Source organism: Hypanus sabinus, chromosome 4 (genome assembly GCF_030144855.1).
Source record: "Hypanus sabinus isolate sHypSab1 chromosome 4, sHypSab1.hap1, whole genome shotgun sequence".
Lineage (NCBI taxonomy): Eukaryota > Metazoa > Chordata > Chondrichthyes > Myliobatiformes > Dasyatidae > Hypanus > Hypanus sabinus.
The window spans coordinates 50,168,844-50,187,538 of record NC_082709.1 but is presented as its reverse complement, the minus strand read 5'-3'; the positions used below and the strand labels follow the sequence as shown (position 1 = coordinate 50,187,538).

Here is an 18,695-nt window from a genome sequence, read left to right as displayed (position 1 = left end):
TCCTTAAAATCATTGTACACTAGATGACTTCAGTCACTCAACTGGAATACCAGCCACAAATAATGCTCCATTCTTTTCTAACAGACTTAAGTTCACCTTAGTCAAGTACTACATGCTGCCAACCAAAAGAAAGGGACATTTTCTGGGCCTAAAGTCTATATTTGCCATCTTTGCTGGACATGACAGTAATTGACTTAAATTCCTGAACAGTATCCAGTTTGTCTGAGTCCCAAGGCTGTATCGTGTTCAGCAGTAGTTAGAAATAGCACCGACCTTTTTTCTTCTTCAGTCCCCAGTTCTTTTTCTCTTAAATTCAAGTGGATATATCTGATCCATGCATAGGACACAGGAACGGAATTGGGCCATTTGGTCCATCAAGTCTGCTATGTCATTTCATCATGATTGATCCATTTCCTTCTCAACTCCATTCTTCTACCTTCTCCCCATAACCTTTCATATCCTGACTAATCAACAAACATCTGCCTTAAATGCATGCAGTGACTAGGCCTCCACAGCTGCCTGTGGCAAGGAATTCCACTGATTCACCATCCTTTTGGCTAAAGAACTTTGTCCTCATCTCTGTCCTAAATGGAAGTCCCTCCATTGGTTCTAGACACCTCCACCTTTTTACATCCACTCTACCTACTCCTTTCAACATTCGATAGTTTTCAATGAGATCCCCCTCATTGTTCTGTATTCCAGTGAGTACATGCCCAGAGACATCAATAGCTGCTGATATGATCTTTTTTCTCTGGAATCATTCTCATAAGCCTTCTCCATTATCAGCACATCCTTTCATAAACAAGGGGCCTGAAACTGCCTACAGTACTCCAAGTGAAGCCTCACTAGTGCCTTATACAGCCTCTGCATACATCCTTGCTTTTATATTCTACTTGTCTTGAAATGAATGCTAACATTGCATTCACCTTCCTCACTACTGATTCAATATGCATATTACCTTTTAGGGAATCCTGCAAGAGGACTCCCAAATCCCTTTTCACCTTGGAATTTTGAATTTACTGCCCATTTAGAAACCAAAGTGCATGACCGTACAGTTCTCGACACTGTTTTCTATTTGCCACCTTTTTGCCCATTCACCTAATCTGAGCCCTTCTGCAGCTCCTCTGATTCCTCAACACTATCTGCCCTCCAGTTATCTTTGCATCTTCAGCAAACTTTGTCACAAAACCATCAATTTCATTATCCAAAGTGTTCACATACAATGTAAAAAGAAGCAGTCCCATCACAGACCCCTGTGGAACACCACCAGTCAACAGCAGCCAATTCAAAAAGAATCCCTTTATTCCCACTCTTTGCCTCCTAGCAATCAGCCAATGCTCTATCCATGCGAGTATTTTTCCTGGGCACTTGTTTAGTAGCATTGTGTACAGCACCCTATCAAAGGCCTTCTGAAAATCCACCAATTTTGTTTTGTCTATCCTGCTTCATATTTCATCAAATAATTCAAACAGATTTGTCAGGCAAGATGTTCTTTGAAGGAAACCATGCTGACTTTGGCCTCTCTTGTCATGTGCTTCCAAGTACCCTGAAACCACAACAATTGACTCCAACATCTTCCCAGCCACTGAGCTCAGGCTAAGTGGCCTATAATTTCCTTTCTTCTACCTCCCTCTCTTCTTGAAGAGGGGAGTGACATTTACAACTTTCCAGTCCGGTTCTATTGATTCTTGAAAGATCGTTACTAATACTTTCACAATCTCTTCAGCTGCATCTTTTAGAACCATGGGGTGTAGCCCATCTGGACCAGTGACTTATCTACCTTCAAATCGTTCAGTTTCCCAAGCACCTGCACTCACTTCTGCACCTTGACACACCCAAACTTCTGGCATACTACTAGTATCTTCCACAGTGAAGGCTGATGCAAAGTACTTCTTCAGTTTGCCATTTCTTTGTCCTGTCCCCCATTACTATATATCCAGCATTATTTTTGAATTATTTGCTAGCTTACCTTCAGATTTCATTTTTCCCCCTTCTGTTTCTTTTTATTTGCCTTCTGTTGTTTTATAAACATTTCCCAATCCACCAATTTTTGTCCCACTGTATGCCATTTCTGTTGCTTTTATGTTGGCTTTGACTTCCCTTGTTGGCCACAGTTGTGTCATCCATCCTTTAGAATACTTCCTCTTCTTTGGGTTGTATTTATCCTGCACCTTCCAAATTGCTCCCAGAAACTCCGGTCATTGCTTCTTTACTGTCATTCCTGTTAGTGTCCCCTTCCAATCAATTTTGACCAGCTCTTTTGTCATGCCTCTATAATTCTCTTTGCTAATACTGATACATCTGACTTTAACTTCTCTCAAATTGCAGGATGAATTCTATCATGGTCACTGTTTTCTAAGAAACCTTAAGCTCCCTAATCATACCCAGTTTGTTACTCAACACCCAAGCCAGAATTGCTGATTTCTTATTAGACTCAACCACAAGTTGCTCCAAAAAGCCATGTCGGCAGCATTCTACAAATACTGTCCCTTCTGGTCCAGCATCAACTTGATTTTCCCAATCTATGTGCTTAGTGATTCCCCATGAATAATATAACATTGCTTTTTTGACATGCTTTTTCTAATCTCCCACTGTAAGTTGTAGACAACTTCCTTGCTACTGTTCAGACTCCCATCAGGGTTGTCTTATCCTTGCAGTTTCTTAACTCTACCCACAAGGATTCTGTATCGTCTAATCCTATATCACCTTTTTCTAAAGATCTGATTTTCATTTTTTACCAGCAGAGCCATTCCTCCTCCACTTACCTGCTTGTGTATTATTGGATATTAAGCTTCCAATTACAATTGTATTTTAGCCATGACTCTATGATACCCACAACATCATACCAGCCAATCTTGACTGTGCAACAAGATCATCTACCTTATATATACTGTGTGCAATCAAGCATTACACCTTCAGTCCTGTAATTGTTATGCTGTTCAATTTTTGTCCCTCTTTTACACTGCAACTCATCGCATTGACTGCAATTTTGCTCCATCATCTGCCTGTCCTTCCTGACAGTCTCACTGTACACTGCCTCTGCTTGTAACCCAACATCCCCTTCCTCAGCCGTATCACTCTGGTTCCCATCCCCCTGCCAAATGGATTAAATCCTCCCCAGCAGCTCTAGCAAATCTGCCCGCAACTATATTGGTCCTCCTCAGGTTCGGGTGTAGTCTGTCCCTTTTGTACAGGTCATACCTTGTCTGGAGAGATACCAATAATCCATAAATTTGAAATCCTTCCCCCTGCACCAGTTCCTCAGCCATGCATTCATCTGCCAAATCATCCTATTTGTGCCCTCACTGGTGCATAGCACAGGGTGCAAACCAGAGATTGTCAGCCTGGAGGTCCTGTTTTTCAGCTTTCTACCTAGCTCTCTAAATTCTCTCTTCAGAATTTCCTCTCTTTTCCTTCTGATATGTACCAATATGTACCTAGACATCTGGCTGCTCACCCTCTTCCTTTAGAATGTCATAGACACGATCAGAGTCATCCCTGATCCTGGCGCCTAGGAGGCAACCATTTGTGTCTGTCTATTGCATTCACAGACTCTCCTATCTACTCCTCTAACTATGGAATCTCCTATCACCACTGCATTCCTCCTCTGCCATTTCCTTTCTTAGCCACAGCGCCAGGCTCAGTGCTGGCGATCTGATCGTTGTGGTTCCCCCCAGTAGGCCCCCCCAACGGTATCTAAAACAGCATACTTGTTATTGTGGGAATGGCTACAGGGAAACTCTGTACCGTCTGCCTGTTTCCCTTCCCTCTCCTTACAGTCAGCCTTTCACCTGCCTCCTGCAACCGACTGGTGACTACCTTCTTGTAGTTCCTATCTATCATCTCTTCCCTTTGTGTGCCAAAGGTCATCAAGTTGCAACCCCAGTTCTTTAATGTATTCTCTGAGGAGCTGCAGCTCAGTGCGCTAATGCAGTTGTAGTTTTCCGGAAGACTCTCAGAATACCTATATCTCACTCAAAGAACAAATAGCAGCCCCGGGGCCATTCTCACTGCCCTAACTATACACTTACAGAAGAAGAATGAGCAAGAAAAATCTTACCAGATATTAACGTCACCAAAGCCAAAAGTCTCCTCATTCTAATGCTGCCCAACTCCAACATGGCCACTCTGCTTGCCCAGCCTTAGTTTTATAATTACGTACTTAAAAAATATGAGTGGAAATATCTATTGCAGATGAGAAGTAGACATGTTATTATTCACCATTTATTCATTTGGTGAAGTTGGTTAGGGAAGAAATTGAGGTCCTTCAGTTCTCCTTGGTTCTGATGAGCTAAATAGAGTGAGAATAAATCAGAGTTCATGTCTTTGAATGTTATTTAGTCATCTCTGCGTGTGAGTATTAGGTGACAACGTGATCACTTGTATGTTCTATATGATCAAGTGCCACTACAACATACCATCATGGTTCAGATATGAAGAACATCCAGGCAGAATATAATGGATTAATGACCTCCATTGGCACATTTTTGCAAGGAATTAAGCCCATTCTGTGCTCTTTTAGCTTCATGTCTTCACCATCTTTTTATCTACATTTGGTTTCATTAGTGAAATATATGTTTTGGAACATCATTCAAGTTACGAATTATAGCAAGTTAGTCAATGAAGATAACCAAGAATATTTTTTACCTTCTGTTATGGAGAAGAGGCTTAGTATAGGGAAATAAGGAAAAAAGAGATTCCCATAACATTCTCGGATCTTGATGTGAGTCTTCAGGTACGATCCCCAGTTCAATGTAGGCATTTTGATGAGCAGACTACAAGGATTACTTCATGCATAGGGATTCAGATATGTAACAGATGAGCAAGAATCACTATTGGACCTTGTGAATATATCTTCAAAAATTTTACTCAGTCACGCGTGGGATATATCTAATATTAAAAATATAGGCGCTAGATAGGTATCTTATGGATAGGGGAATCAAGGGATATGGGGACAAGGTAGGAACCAGGTATTGATAGTAGTTGATCAGCCATGATCTCAAAATAGGCTCGAAGGGCCGAATGGTCTACTTCTGCACCTATTGTCTATTGACTTGCTACTTCAGGAACACCTTGCCTTCATGGTTCTCAGATGCCTTTTAGGGTATAAAGTCTTGCTGTTTATCTGTCAGATGTACTAATAGCAATTACCATGCTATTTAATTAAAAAGAAAAAGCTCCAAAGTTGTTCACAAGTGTTTTCAGATAGTTTCTATTCTGAACCAGACCACATAGCTTAGAGAATATACAAAAATACTTAGAGGTTGTTATAGCGGTTGAGGGGATGATTTCAAAGCTTAGATCTAGGTAGTGACTACATGGCCAATGTCTATAAACTCCTTGTGTAGCAAACCAGAAGTGGAAGAGTTCAGGAATCAGAATCTGGTTTAATATCACCAGCATATTTCACAAAATTTGTTAACTTTGCGGCAGCAGTACAATATGTGATAAATATAGGAAAAAAAACAATTATAGATAGTATAAATGTATATTGATTAGTTTAAAAAAAAGAAATAAAAAATGTAGTGAGGTACTATTCATGGGTTCAATAACCATTTAAAAATTGGACAGTAGAGGGAAAGAAGCTATCCCTGAATTGCTGAGTGTGTACCTTTAGGCTTCTTTACCTCCTTCCTGATGGTAACAATGAGAAGATGGCATCAGAATGTTGTAAAGCTAGAGGAGGTTATGGAAGGCCATGAGAATTTTGTTCTTTAGTTCATGTAGTCAGTATTCTTTAAGCAAGAAACAAACTAAGAAATGCTTCTGGGCTTTCTTGGCTATGGAGTTGGTCTTGAGGGACCAGGTAAGATTCTCCGCCAGGTGAACACCAAGAAATTTGGTGCTCTTAATGATCTCAATGGAGAAGCCATCAGTGTTCAGCGGAGAGTGATCACTCCATGCTCTCCTGAAGTCAACAACCACTTCTTCTGTTTTGTTCATGTTCAGAGATAGGTTGTTGGCTCTGCACCAGTCCGTTAGCCGCTGCATCTCCTCTCTGTAAGCTGACTTGTCGTTCTTGCTCATGAGACCCACCACGGTCGTGTCATCGGTGAACTTGATGATGTGATTTGAGCTGTGTATTGCTGCACAGTCGTGGGTCAGCAGAGTGAACAACAGTGGACTGAGTACACAGCCCTGGGGGGCCCCTGTGCTCAGTGTGATGGTGTTGGAGATGCTGCCTCCAATTCGGACTGACTGAGGTCTCCTAGTCAGGAAGTCTAGGATCCAGTTGCAGAGGGAGGTGTTCAGGCCCAGCTGTTTCAGCTTTCCAATCAGGTGTTGAGGAATGATTGTGTTGAATGCTGAACTGAAGTCTATGAACAGCATTCGAACATACATGTCTTTTTTGTCCAGGTGGGTGAGGGCCAGATGGAGGGTGGTGGCAACGCCGTTGTCTGTTGAGCGGTTGGGATAATACACAAACTGCAGGGGGTCCAGTGAGGTGGGTAGCAGAGTCTTGACGTGCCTCATGATGAGCCTCTGGAAACACTTAATGATGATGGAAGTGAGTGCAATGGGATGGTAGTCGTTGAGGCAGGACACTGAAGACTTCTTTGATATGGGGACGATGGTGGTGGCCTTGAAACACATTGGAATTTTGGCACTGCTCAGGGAGATGTCAGTGAAAACATCTGCCAGCTGGTCTGCACACCCTCTGAGCACTCTGCCAGGAATATTGTCTGGTCCAGCAGCCTTCTGTGGGTTGACCCTGCATTGAGTTTTCCTCATATCGGCCATGGTAAGACACAGCACCTGGTCATTGGGAGAAGGAGTGGTCTTCCTTGCCACCACATCATTTTCCACCTCGAAATGAGCATAGATGTTGTTCAATGCATCTGGGAGGGAGGCATCACCAGCACAGGCAGGTGATGTTGTCCTGTAGTTGATGTCCTGAATGCCCTTCCACATGCGCCGCATGTTGCTGCTGTCCTGGAAGTGGCTAAGGATTCACTGGGTGTGTGCGCGTTTTGCCCCTCTGATGGCCCAGGACAGTTTGGCCCTCGCTATTGTTAGGGCTGCCTTGTTACCTGCCCTGAAGGTGGAATCTTGGGTCCTCTGCAGCGCACGTACCTCCGCGGTCATCCATGGCTTCTGGTTGGAGCGTGTGGTGACGGTCTTGGACACAGTGACGTCATCAATGCACATGCTGATGTAGCTAGTCACTGATGCCGTGTACTCCTGTAATTTGGTTTAGTTGCCATAGGGTGCAGCCTTCCTGAATATGTGCCAGTCAGTGTGCACAAAGAAGTCTTGAAGAGCAGAGATGGCTCCCGCTGGCCAGGTTTTCACCTGCTTCAGAACTGGTCTGGAACGTCTGATGAACGGTCTGTTTGCTGGGATTAGCATACCAGAGATGTGGTCTAAGTAACTGAGGTGGGAGCAGGGCTCAGCCTGGTACGTATCGGGGATGTTTGTGTAAACAAGATCCAACGCGTTCGCCCCTCTTGTTGCAAAGTCCACATGCTGTTGGAATTTGGGTTTGCATGGTTAAAATCTCCAGAAGGGAAACAAAGATTTTAAGCTAATTTATTAATAGTGAGGTCCCAGATAAAGCAGTTAGTTTTTGCTTTATTGATATTGGTAAAGAGAATAAATTTTAGCTAGAGTATTGGGGAAAATAGGAACAATATAAAGGGATATAAACACAGGCAAATGGGAGTGTCTTAGATATGAATCTTTGTCAGAGTGACCTAGATGGGCTCAAGGGTCCATTTCCATTCTGACTAGGATTCTGTCTTTAACACTGGATTATGATACCTTTTAAATGTTTAGCACAAGTGCATGTGTAATGGTGGCTGGGTCATCAACTCTAATGATAAAATTTGTTTTTCCAGCTGCAATGGACGGCTTCCAATGGGAGTCTTCACACAGAGACCGTGACAGTCACACTTGCATCTGCATCTGGGGATGGTAAGTGTTGATACAGACTTACTTATCATTTCAATGTCCACAGTCTATAATTATGTTGTGAAGCAGGAAGTGACTGACAACTTTATAGTTTTGATTTAAATGTAAGAGTACAGCAAAGTTATCTATTGGAGAGTGATAGTATTCATATCTCTAATTCAGAATGTTAAATATTCAAGTTTCATACCAGACTCTCAACCTGGGCTCAGTAAGGAAAAAGGCTTTTGTTCAGAAGGCTTCTGCATCTTAAACTATGCTAAAATCGAACTTTACCATAGAAAATAAACACAAAATAAAGCCAATAAAAGGCAGTAGGAGGGTTAGCTTGTATTCCATTTCATTATATTTCAATTGTGAGTGTTACTGTTAATCAAGTATCCACAGCAACACCTGCTTCAGTCAATTCCAAAGCATTGTATTTTTGCAATCATGATGATGAGTGGCAGTGACTTTTGTGGTTACTTGCATTGTTCTGAAGAGATTCATTGATATTTATATACCAAATTGCCTCATCTTACTCTATACTAGGGGATATTGTTGGATAACAGAATTTAGCTAATTTTAATAAAATTGCAGGTAAAATGATTACATTATACATCTTAACATTGATGTTGTTCATCCACAGAGAGTACTACAGCTGATTCAAACATCACAAAGGTGGAGCCAGCCCAGCTAACAGATACGCTGTCACCAGAGGCAGCACAGATTTCTTCAGTCTCCTCATTGCAGCCAAAGCTTTTTGCACAATTACAGGTCAAATTGACATATTCTGCTAAATTTAAATCTTTCACCTTTCAGTGAGTTGTTGATTTGTATACTTGCAACTTTACCCCTCCCCAACAGGAAAGGTCTGGCCTTTAAGCTTGGCTTCAGAAATTGTTAGCATCCTGATGCTTGAGTTCCTCTGTTCAGAAACAGTGTCACCTCCTGATTAGAACTCCCAGCATCCACTTACCACAAACTCGACCTTGATTCTTCTGCCTTTGATTATGAAGTCCTTTGAGCCACTATCCTTTTCTTGCTGGTTGACAATAGATTTTAATTGATCCATCCACCATTTAAGTTCTCATTCTTTTGCCCAAATTATTTCACTGTGTTTATCCCTTCCTGCTTTTATAACCTTTTTCAAATGTGGCCACTTGTATATTCATTATTTCCTTAACTCTACCATTGCAGAATCCTTTGCCATTCAGCCTGCAATTTCCTTCACTATTCTCAGTCTGTCTGTCCCATCAGGCCCACATTGGTGCCTACCCCCCCAATACAGTTGGGATTAGTTAAAGCATTCCTGTTTGACAAAACATTTAGTTGTTTTTCTTGCTATTGGCTTTCTGTCTATTCTAATTTCAGGATGTGTAATGTATAAATTTCTCTGACATTAAATGTATCTATTGAAATGTCATACTATGTTTTGACTTGTTTTATGTTACATTTATTTATGTATATAAATGTAAGTTGCTGGTATTTGCAGTGCAGTATATACAGAAAGAAATTTGCTTCATGGGTTAGGAATTTTGACATTTAAATTTCAAGTTCAACTGACCATTTTTTTGTATTGCAAACAATAGATCATTGAAATGGAGCTTGAAATTGTTTCACTCAGTTCATTACAATCTGGCGTAGGAATTTGACTCAGTGATTTTCCTTTTCTTGGCAATTTCTGTTTGATGTAGAATGTTGAACAACTTGCAAAGCATTAGTGTCTTGTAATTTACAGTTGCACATTTTCTTTCTTTAAGGGTTTACAATTACAGCCAGCTTTTGCTGCTACTGACTCAGCCACAGCAGTAGTTACATTGAATTCCCATCAACCTGCAATCAGTAGCTCTTCCATAGTGCTGGATTCTAGCAGTCCCACTGCACAGCAGCAAGTTTTTAGCCAAGCTCACTTCTTGCAGTTCAGCAGTTCACTGTCAGAGTGTGACTCTGCAGCTTCAACCTTGGTGGGTGTGGCAGGATCCGAACAGAATATGGTCAGCATGGGACAGCTGGTAACAGTGGGGCCATCGATTAGTGGAGACTCTGGCTTAGATGGAGGAGTTCACCAGATCTTGCTTGGACCTGGGCAGACCTTTCCTGTACAAATTATGGAAGCATCATCGCCACCAACAGTCAGTAAGTTTAATTGCCTTTGTTAATGGAACTCTGAGATATTCTAGATTTAATGAATTCATAATTTTGTATGGTTCCCCCAAAATTTATTTTATATTTCTGAAAATGTTCTCTATTGTCATTAGTTTGCAGCAGCTATGTATGAGAAGGATACTACGTACTACGTCGACTCAGGCCTGGGGGGGGCGGCATCAGGCATCTGCCAGGCATCGGTGTCTGCCTTCTCTTGTCAGGCAAGAGAAGGATAAGAAAATATTATGAGGTTTATTAATTCAATAATGGACTTTATGTGTTCTATTTGATCTGAATATGTAGGCTGCTGGTGCCAGAGGAACTATCCAACAAGCAAATGTATGCATTGCATTTGTCCATGATGAAATCCGAACAAGGTTTAATATCACTGGCATATGTTATGAGATTTGTTAACTTTACAGCAGCAGTACAATGAAATGATTGATCAAATATAGAGCAAAATTACATTGTGTGTGTATGTGTGTGTGAGTATACACGCGCACACACACACACACACACACACATCTATATCTATCTCTGTGTGTGTCTGTCTATCTCATAGTTAAAATAAGTAGTGCAAAAAATAGAAATTAAAAAAGCATTCAGAAATTGAATGACAGAGGGGAAGAAGCTGCTCCTGAATTGCTGAGTGTGTTCCTTCAAGCTTCTGTGCCTCCTTCCGGATGGTAACTGTAAAGAGTGTCTTGGGTGGTGAAGATTCATACTGATGGATTCCTCCTTCCGAAGGCACCACTTCTTGAAGTTATCCTGGATACTATGGAGACTGGTACCCATGATGGAGCTGACTAATTTTACATGTTTCTGCAACTTCGGTCTTCTTCAGTAGCAACCCTCCCCCCCCCACCCCCATATTACCGGATGGTGATTTATAGTCAGTGAGAATGCTTTCCATGGTACATTTGTAGAAGTTTTAGAGTTGACAAGCCAAATCTCCTCAAACTCCTCATGAAATACATGAGAAGGCTGTCTTGCCCCCTTTATAGCTGCATCAATATGTCGCATCCAGATTAAGTCCGCAGAGGTATTGACACCCAGGAACTTGAAATTACTCACTTTCTCCATTTCTGATCCCTCCATGAGGATTGGTTTTGTGTTCTTTCATCTTGTACTTTCTGAAGTCTACAATCAGCTCTTTGGCCTTTCTGATATTGACTGCAAGGTTGTTTCACTCACACCACTTAACTAACTGGTATATCTTGCTCCTGTACGCCCCTTCGTCGCCAACTGATTTTTATCATCAACAAATTTATAAATGGAATTTAAGCTATGCCTATCCACACGGTCATGGGTGTAGAGAGAGTAGAGCAGTGAGCTAAGCACACACCCCTGAGGTGCACTGGTGTTGAGTGTCAGCGAAGTGGAGATATTATTTCCTCTCCGCACAGATTGTGGTCATCTTGTTAGAGAGTTGAGGATCCAGCTGCAGAGGGAGATACAGAGGTCTAGGTTCTTTAGCTTTTTGATCAGGACTGTAGGAATGGTGGTGTTGAATGCTGAGTTATAGTCAATAAACAGCATCCTGACATAGGTATTTGCATTATCCAGGGGATCCAAGGCTTCGAGAACCATTGAGATCGTATCTGCTGTAGGCCTATTGTGGTGATGGGCAAATTGAAGTGGGTCCAAGTCCTCCTTGAGACGGGTGTTGACTAACCTGTCAAAGCATTTCATCACGTAGATGTGAATGCTACTGGATGATAGTCATTGGAGCAGCTCATGCTACACTCGGCACTGGTATAATTGTCTTTTTGAAGGAGATGGAAACTTCCAATTGTAGCAGTAAGAGATTGAAAACATCTTTGAGTACCCCTCCCAGTTGGTTGGCACAGTTTTTCAGAGCCTTACCAGGTATCCCATCAGGCCCTGCCACTTTGTGAGGGTTCAACCTCTAAAAAAAAACAGCCTGCCATCGGTCTCCAAGACAGAAATCACAGGGTCATTGGATGCTGCAGGAATCTGCATAGCTACGGTTTTATTCTCCCTTTTAAAGCGAGCATAAAAGGTGCTGAGCTTGCCTGGTAGTGAAGCAACACTGCCATTCATGATGTTGGGGTTTTGCTTTGTGGGAAGTAATGGCAAACCCTGCCAGAGTTGGTATGCATCCGATGTCACCTCTAACCTGTCCCAGAATTGTTTCTTGGCTTTTGAAATAGCCCTCCACAAGTCATACCTGATTTTCTCATACTGACCTGGATCATCAGACTTAAATGCCGCAGATCTAGCCCTCAGCAGACTACGAACCTTCTGGTTCATCCACAACTTTTGTTTTGGGAATGTACAGCAAGTTTTCATAGACGCACCCTCATCCACACAGGTTTTAATGAAGGCAGTGACGACTGTGGATTACTCATCCAGGCTTGAATATGACTCCCTGAACACAGTCCTGTTAGTGCTCCTGTGACTTCCTAGTCCATTCCTTCTTGGGCCTCACTACTGGTGCTGCAGTCTTCAGTCTCTGCCTATACACAGAGTAAAAGTACAGTCAGGTGAAAGTGTGGGTGTGGGTAGCTTGATCTTAGTGCGTCAAATGCACAGTTTGGTTATTGGGTTGCAGTGCATTCATTTCATAAAAGTTATTAATTATAAGTGTTCTATGAATATGTAATTTAGTAACTTTGCTCTGTTGATTGTACAATATATTATTTAGTTATACAGAACAGAAGTAGGGTCATTTAGGGACAACAGTCATCATACCTTTTGATAGGTAGGGGATAGAACATTACAGCAAAGTACAGGTCCCTTGGCTCATGATGTTGTGCCAACCTTTTAATCTACTCTAAGATTAATTTAACTCTTCCCTCCTATGTTCCATTTATCTATCATCCATATGCCTATCTAAAAGTTTCTTAAATGTCCTTAATGTATCTACCTCTATCACCACCCCGGCAGAGTATTTCACACACCCATCACTCTGTGTTACCTCTGCCAACCCTGTACACTCTTCTCCAATCACCTTAAAATTATGCCTCTTTGTATTAGCCATTTCTATTCTGGGAAGTTGTATCTGGCTCTATCTATGCCTCTTATCTTGTACACTTCTATCATGTTTCTTCTCATCCTCCTTCACTCCAAAGAGAAAAGCTCTTGCTCGCTCAATCTATCGTCATAAGACATGTCCAATCAGCATCCCAGTAAATCTCCTCTGCACCCTCTGTAAAACTTCCACATGATTCCTATAATGATGCAACCAGAACTGAACATAATATTCTAAATGTGGTCAAGTACATTATAGCAAAGTACAGGTCAATAAGTTCAAGTTTAACTATCATTCAATCATACATGAATAAAACCAAACAAAACAGCGTTCATCTGGGGTCAAGCTGCAAAACACATTACCAGCAGCACAGAGGACACTGCAAAAATAAATAAGCACAGTACTGTATATTGTCTTTCCTGTTATGAAATAATACTTAATACTACAGAACTAATACAAAGCTAAGCACTCTTATTTCTGTTTCCCAACCACTTTCCTATTTTAACCAATATACAGTACTGTGCAAACGTTTTGAATACCCCAGCTATAATATGTACCTGCAACTTTTGTAAAGTACTATAGCATAAATAGCATATATGGTTACAATTTCAGGAAAAACATAGAGTCACAAAGAAAAAAGATAACCCAAGTCAGTGGCACAATTATAGACTATCCTGGTCCAACTTGTTCTTCTATGGAATGAATACCAGAGGGGCCATCCCACAATACAGCATGCCCAGCAGAGGTACTTGGCTCTCTCCCCTGGGTGGTAGCAACAGGCCACTATGTCCAAGATACGCCGAGGCCTAGTCCTCATCACAACGAAGACAATGAAGCTCCCCTGCCATCTTTTTCGCCAATGAACAGACATGCAGTATTCTGTGTTACTAGTGCCCAACAGGATCTTGCGATTCCCATTAAGACATCTAAGATAATTGCTTGCTCTGTTTGTTGGATCACGCACCATCTCAGCACAAAGCAGCACAGAAAATCCAGGTGACAACATGACAATGATACACAGTAAGTCCAGTGTTGAGCAACTCGCTGATAGAATGGCCTTGCAGTACTTGATGTTAGTATACAGCAGTGACTTGTGAACATAAAAAAGCTGCAAGGCAAACTTGATATTGAAGAAATTACCGATCGAGTTCTTCCTTAGAAGCCCATTAACATTTTTTTGTTTCACCTCCGATTTTGCCCTTTGTTGCTTTTTTTTTGAGAAAAATGTTCATTTTGTACTAACTATTAACTCTTGTTGACTTACTTTAGAGTATTGAGTTATACGGCATGTAGACAGGCCCTTCAGCCTAACTTGTTGATGCCAACCAGGGTGCTTTCTGAGCTCGTCCCGTTTGCCTGCATATCCCTTTTTCCTATTCATGTCCCTGACCATATGTCCTTTAAGTTTTATAATTGTACCTGCCTCTACCACTTCCTCTGACTGTTTGATATATATCCCCAACTCCCGCTGGAAAAATTGCTCCTCAGGTTCACTTTAAATCTTCCCCTCTCACCTTAAACTTATTCCCCTACACTAGGGAGAAAAAATGTTACTCTCCACCTTAACTATGCCCCTCATGATTTTATAAATGCTAAGGTCATTCCTCAGCCTTCGCTCCAAGGATAGCTCCAGTCTGTCCAGTCTCTCCTCAACTCAGCTTCCAGTATTAGTAACAAACATGACTTTTATTCTATGCCCTCTCTAGTTTAATCACATCCTTTCTATAGTATTGTGAAAGAATTCAGTAGGAAATACTGGAAATTCTTGGCCAGCTAGGCAGTATCTGGGGAGGCAAGCGGAATTAATGCTCAGAAGACATTGACCCAAAACCTATATTTATGCTTCTCTCTGCATATGCCATTTGTCCAACAGAGTATCTAGCACTTGCCATTTTTTTAATTAGGTTCTAAATACGTAATTGTATCTACAAAATAAATGTAAATTGTTTCTAAATACCTCTTGGGGGGGAAATATTTGTTTTAGTTAACATCTTGTGTTTGACACTGTTGTTTACTTTGTATTTTTTTCAATGTGATTCTAGCACAAGACAGTTACATCAGCCAAGTGAAAGAGGAATCTGAAGATGGGATTCTGCCTGCATCTGAGCCCTGCATGCCTGAAATAGCTAGACCAGGAGACTGAAGATCTTCATTCACTCCAAGTGCACAACCAGAAAAGTCACCTGGTACAGGGAGTTCAATAGCACCTGGCATGAGGGAAATTCCTAAACTATCGTAGAACAGGGAGGAACCTGGTTTCATACACAAACCTGGTTAACGTTTATCTTCCACTCAAATAGCAGGAATGTTTGCCTGTTTGGAAGGAGGTAATTTTGAAGAGAAATTTATTAAATGCATGGACCTCCTACTCGTTCATCTCGAGTATCAACAGTGGGGGCAGCAAACACTTCAACAAAAATTGGCTGCTTAAAGAAATCAGCTTTGATGGTCAGTTTAATACCTTTTTTTGAAATATCAGCAAATGCAGATAATAGATCATGTTGAGCAGCTCAGTATTTTCCAACTGGTTTTGGAGCCTGTGCCAGCAACATGAAAGATCATCCTCAGAACTGATCTCTACTACAGGACTGCTGCAACTCTTGATTGAAGGTTCTTTTGTCCTCGCTGCTTGTCAGTGTTAGCTAATGTCTTTTCTGGTGCTGGTACCAGAATTATACTGATAAAAGAACAAGAATTAAAAGCATGCCACATCTGATTAGACTAATATATTTATTCAAAAAAATTTTTAATGGGCAAATGTGGACACATTTTATATTGGTAATGGTTTGTTTAGTGTCAGAGATGGAGGCACAATTGAGGTCTTTCATTTTATCTTCAAAATTCTTGAGGAGCAGCCTCTCAGGATTACAATTCAGACATCTAGCTGGCAGAGCTTGGAAATGCAGTTAGATTTTCATTCTGGAACAGACAGTCAATGAGAGTTTACCATCAGAAAGCATTCTTCTGAAGCCTGGAAGATGAATTAATGTGTTGCAGCTAATTTCTACTGTGCGTTATGATTTCCTGCCAATGGCAACCCCTACTGTGTTTTGAAAAACTTGCTTGTAGCATGAACAGCAGGAATACAGAAATGTAACGTTACAGTTAAAGAAAACATTACTTCTGTGAACTCAGTTGATTTATTGAGAGATAAGCTGTATTTGCAGAATACTCTTGAGGGGGAAGGGTGTAAGAGTTTGTGAGAGATGTGATGCTCTTTCCCATCTAGACTAGTGTGATTGAGATGCTTTGTTTGGGAGTAAGGAGATTACTTCCAGTCAGGCTATGGAATAATGCCCTTGTAATCACATGTCTTAGACAGTTAGTGATAAGCAGTGCATGTGCAATCATGGCAAAACTACCACCAGATGTTTTCATATTTTAGGCTATGACTCTCAAATGTTGAGGGGGCAGAGAATTACTCCAAACATTTATGTCAGTACAATTTGATTTGACAGTTCGTATCATTATCTAATTAACTACAAAAGTTAAAATGTGTATTTATCTTTCGATGCCATGGGCAATCATATTTAAAATTTTGTCATTTATATTTGGGAAGCCTTACAGATCTTCGAAACACATACACAACTTATTTAAAAGAAAAAAATAGATAAGGAAAGTGTGCCTCCTCAGGAGACGATCGAATGATTAAATCGGTAGAACATCTTCAGTGGTGAAACTTATTCCAGTGGTGTGAAACAACTGGAATGGGTTTCTCAGCCAAAGTAGGACCAACTTTTCTGTTGTCCTGCCTTATAGCTAGCTAATTGGGAACTGCCGTTGTACTCTACACAAACTTTAATATGGGCATTACAAGGATTAATTGTTGGAAATAATTTGGAAGATGTGTAGCTTGGGTGGTTGATGGTTGGGTTTAGTTGTTTTCTGATCTTGGCAATTTGCTTGCAGATGTTTCATCACCATGTGAGGAGACATCATAAGTGCACTGTTGATTGTGGTGTGCCCTCCGAATGCTTGGCCTTCATATGCTTTTCAATCAGCTGATTGGATGTCATTTTGGAAGAAGGAATGTCTTCACCTTTCCTGCCTATCCCCTCCCTGCTTCCCCAATGTTGTCCGATCAGTTCAGTATATAAAGGCCAAGCGTTCAGAGGACACACCACGATCAACATTGCACTGACGATGCCTCCTTCCATGGTGATGAAATGTTTACCAGCAAATTGCCAAGGTCGGAGAACAACTCAACCCAACCAGGATTAAATGTGTTTTTCTGATTACACATATCTACCTGACATGAGCCATTTAAAAAGTACTTTTGCTGCAGAGGTTTGATCACAGATACTGTTTAGTACATCAGTGTTTGCAGAAGATTGCATTGTTTACAAAAGTAAAATAATTCAAATAAAGACACTTTTAATTGTAAATTCTCTATTTGTATTTTTTCATTTATAAAGCTTGGAACACAGTTCTGTTTTGAAGAGTAAGGGAGATTGTTGTACAGATCTGTTGTGCCAGATTGTCATATGATGCTTTACACTTTTTCATGATTTGAGAACTTTAGCAATTTGATCATTTTCACTGCTTAAAGTAAGGACTTGTCCTAAAATTTTCTTGATACCAAATGGTGTTGAAACAGCTCTGCACATCACCCTTGTGTTTGTTTTAAATGGTGCATCAAAATCCTTCAGCAACATCACAGGATCTGTGAAAGTAAATTTGCACTTGCGATGGATGTGCTGCCTTACCCTCAGTCTACTATATTGATTGGCAGGCATGTGCACACCCATCTCTCTTCCCCTGTCAGGCAAGAGAAGGAAATCCATTATGTTAGCATATTGAAGGATAAATGCAGTTAGTACTTCTGATGTAGGTAAGAGAGTAGTGCAGCTTGTAGAATCCTAGCCTTGTGTGCTGTCTGTGTGGAGTTTGCTTGTTCTCCCTTTTGACTGTTAAGTTTTTTCTCAGGGGTGTAGTTTCCTCCCACATCCCAAAGATGTGCAGGTTGATAGGTTAATTAGTCACTGTAAATTGCTTCTAGTGGAATTAATGTGAGATGAGTGTAAACAGATAATTGAAGACTGGTGTAGACTTGGGGCAAAGGGCCTGTTCCTGTATTGTAACTTATTATGATTCTGTGACCCTGAAAAATCACACGAGGACTGGCCAAAGGAGGCCAGTGTCAGAAAAAGCTTACATGGTAAGTGTGGAGTAAAGGTGATACCTGCTTGGCACTTAACCTTTTGCTTTCATTTACCTGTGCACTGCCTAACAGGTGTATATTTATAGTTATATATTATCAAAGTCAGCCCTTTGGCCTTAAAAATGACTAACCAAGGTGCCTTTCTGACCTATTCCTGTTTTCTTGCATTTGGCCCATGTCCTTTCCATGAACTTGTCCAATTGTTTTTTAAATGTTGTAATTGTACATGCTTCTATCACTTCCTCTGGCAGTTCATTCCACCTTCTGTGAAAATCATGTCCTTCAGGTTCCTTTTAAATCTTTTCCACAACCCTGGGGGAAAGGCTGTGACCATGGTCCTCATAATTTTATAAACTTCTATATGGACACCTCTCAGCCTCCTTTGCTCCAGCGTAAAGAGTCCCAGACCACCCAGTCTCTCTTTATAATTGAAGAACTCCAGTGCTAGTAACCTCCTTGCAAATCTTTTCTGCACTCTCTCTGTAGCTTAATCATATCCTTCCT

At 41.0% G+C, this 18,695-nt stretch overlaps 1 protein-coding gene across 3 annotated transcripts in view; it reads left to right on the top strand.

The window, feature by feature from the left end:
• The window catches only part of LOC132392748 (calcium-responsive transcription factor-like), a 60,510-nt gene extending 43,110 nt beyond the window's left edge, over positions 1-17,400 (top strand). For 2 of the 3 annotated variants that reach the window (XM_059967054.1, XM_059967053.1), the window contains exons 12-15: positions 7,839-7,914; positions 8,537-8,664; positions 9,651-10,026; positions 15,073-17,400. In XM_059967054.1, the coding sequence (XP_059823037.1) occupies positions 7,839-7,914; positions 8,537-8,664; positions 9,651-10,026; positions 15,073-15,173 (681 nt within the window). In that variant the 3' untranslated portion in view covers positions 15,174-17,400. The remainder of the gene's footprint in view (positions 1-7,838; positions 7,915-8,536; positions 8,665-9,650; positions 10,027-15,072) is intronic. The other variant, XM_059967055.1, reaches the window with a different exon arrangement.
• The last annotated feature ends 1,295 nt before the right edge of the window (positions 17,401-18,695 follow it).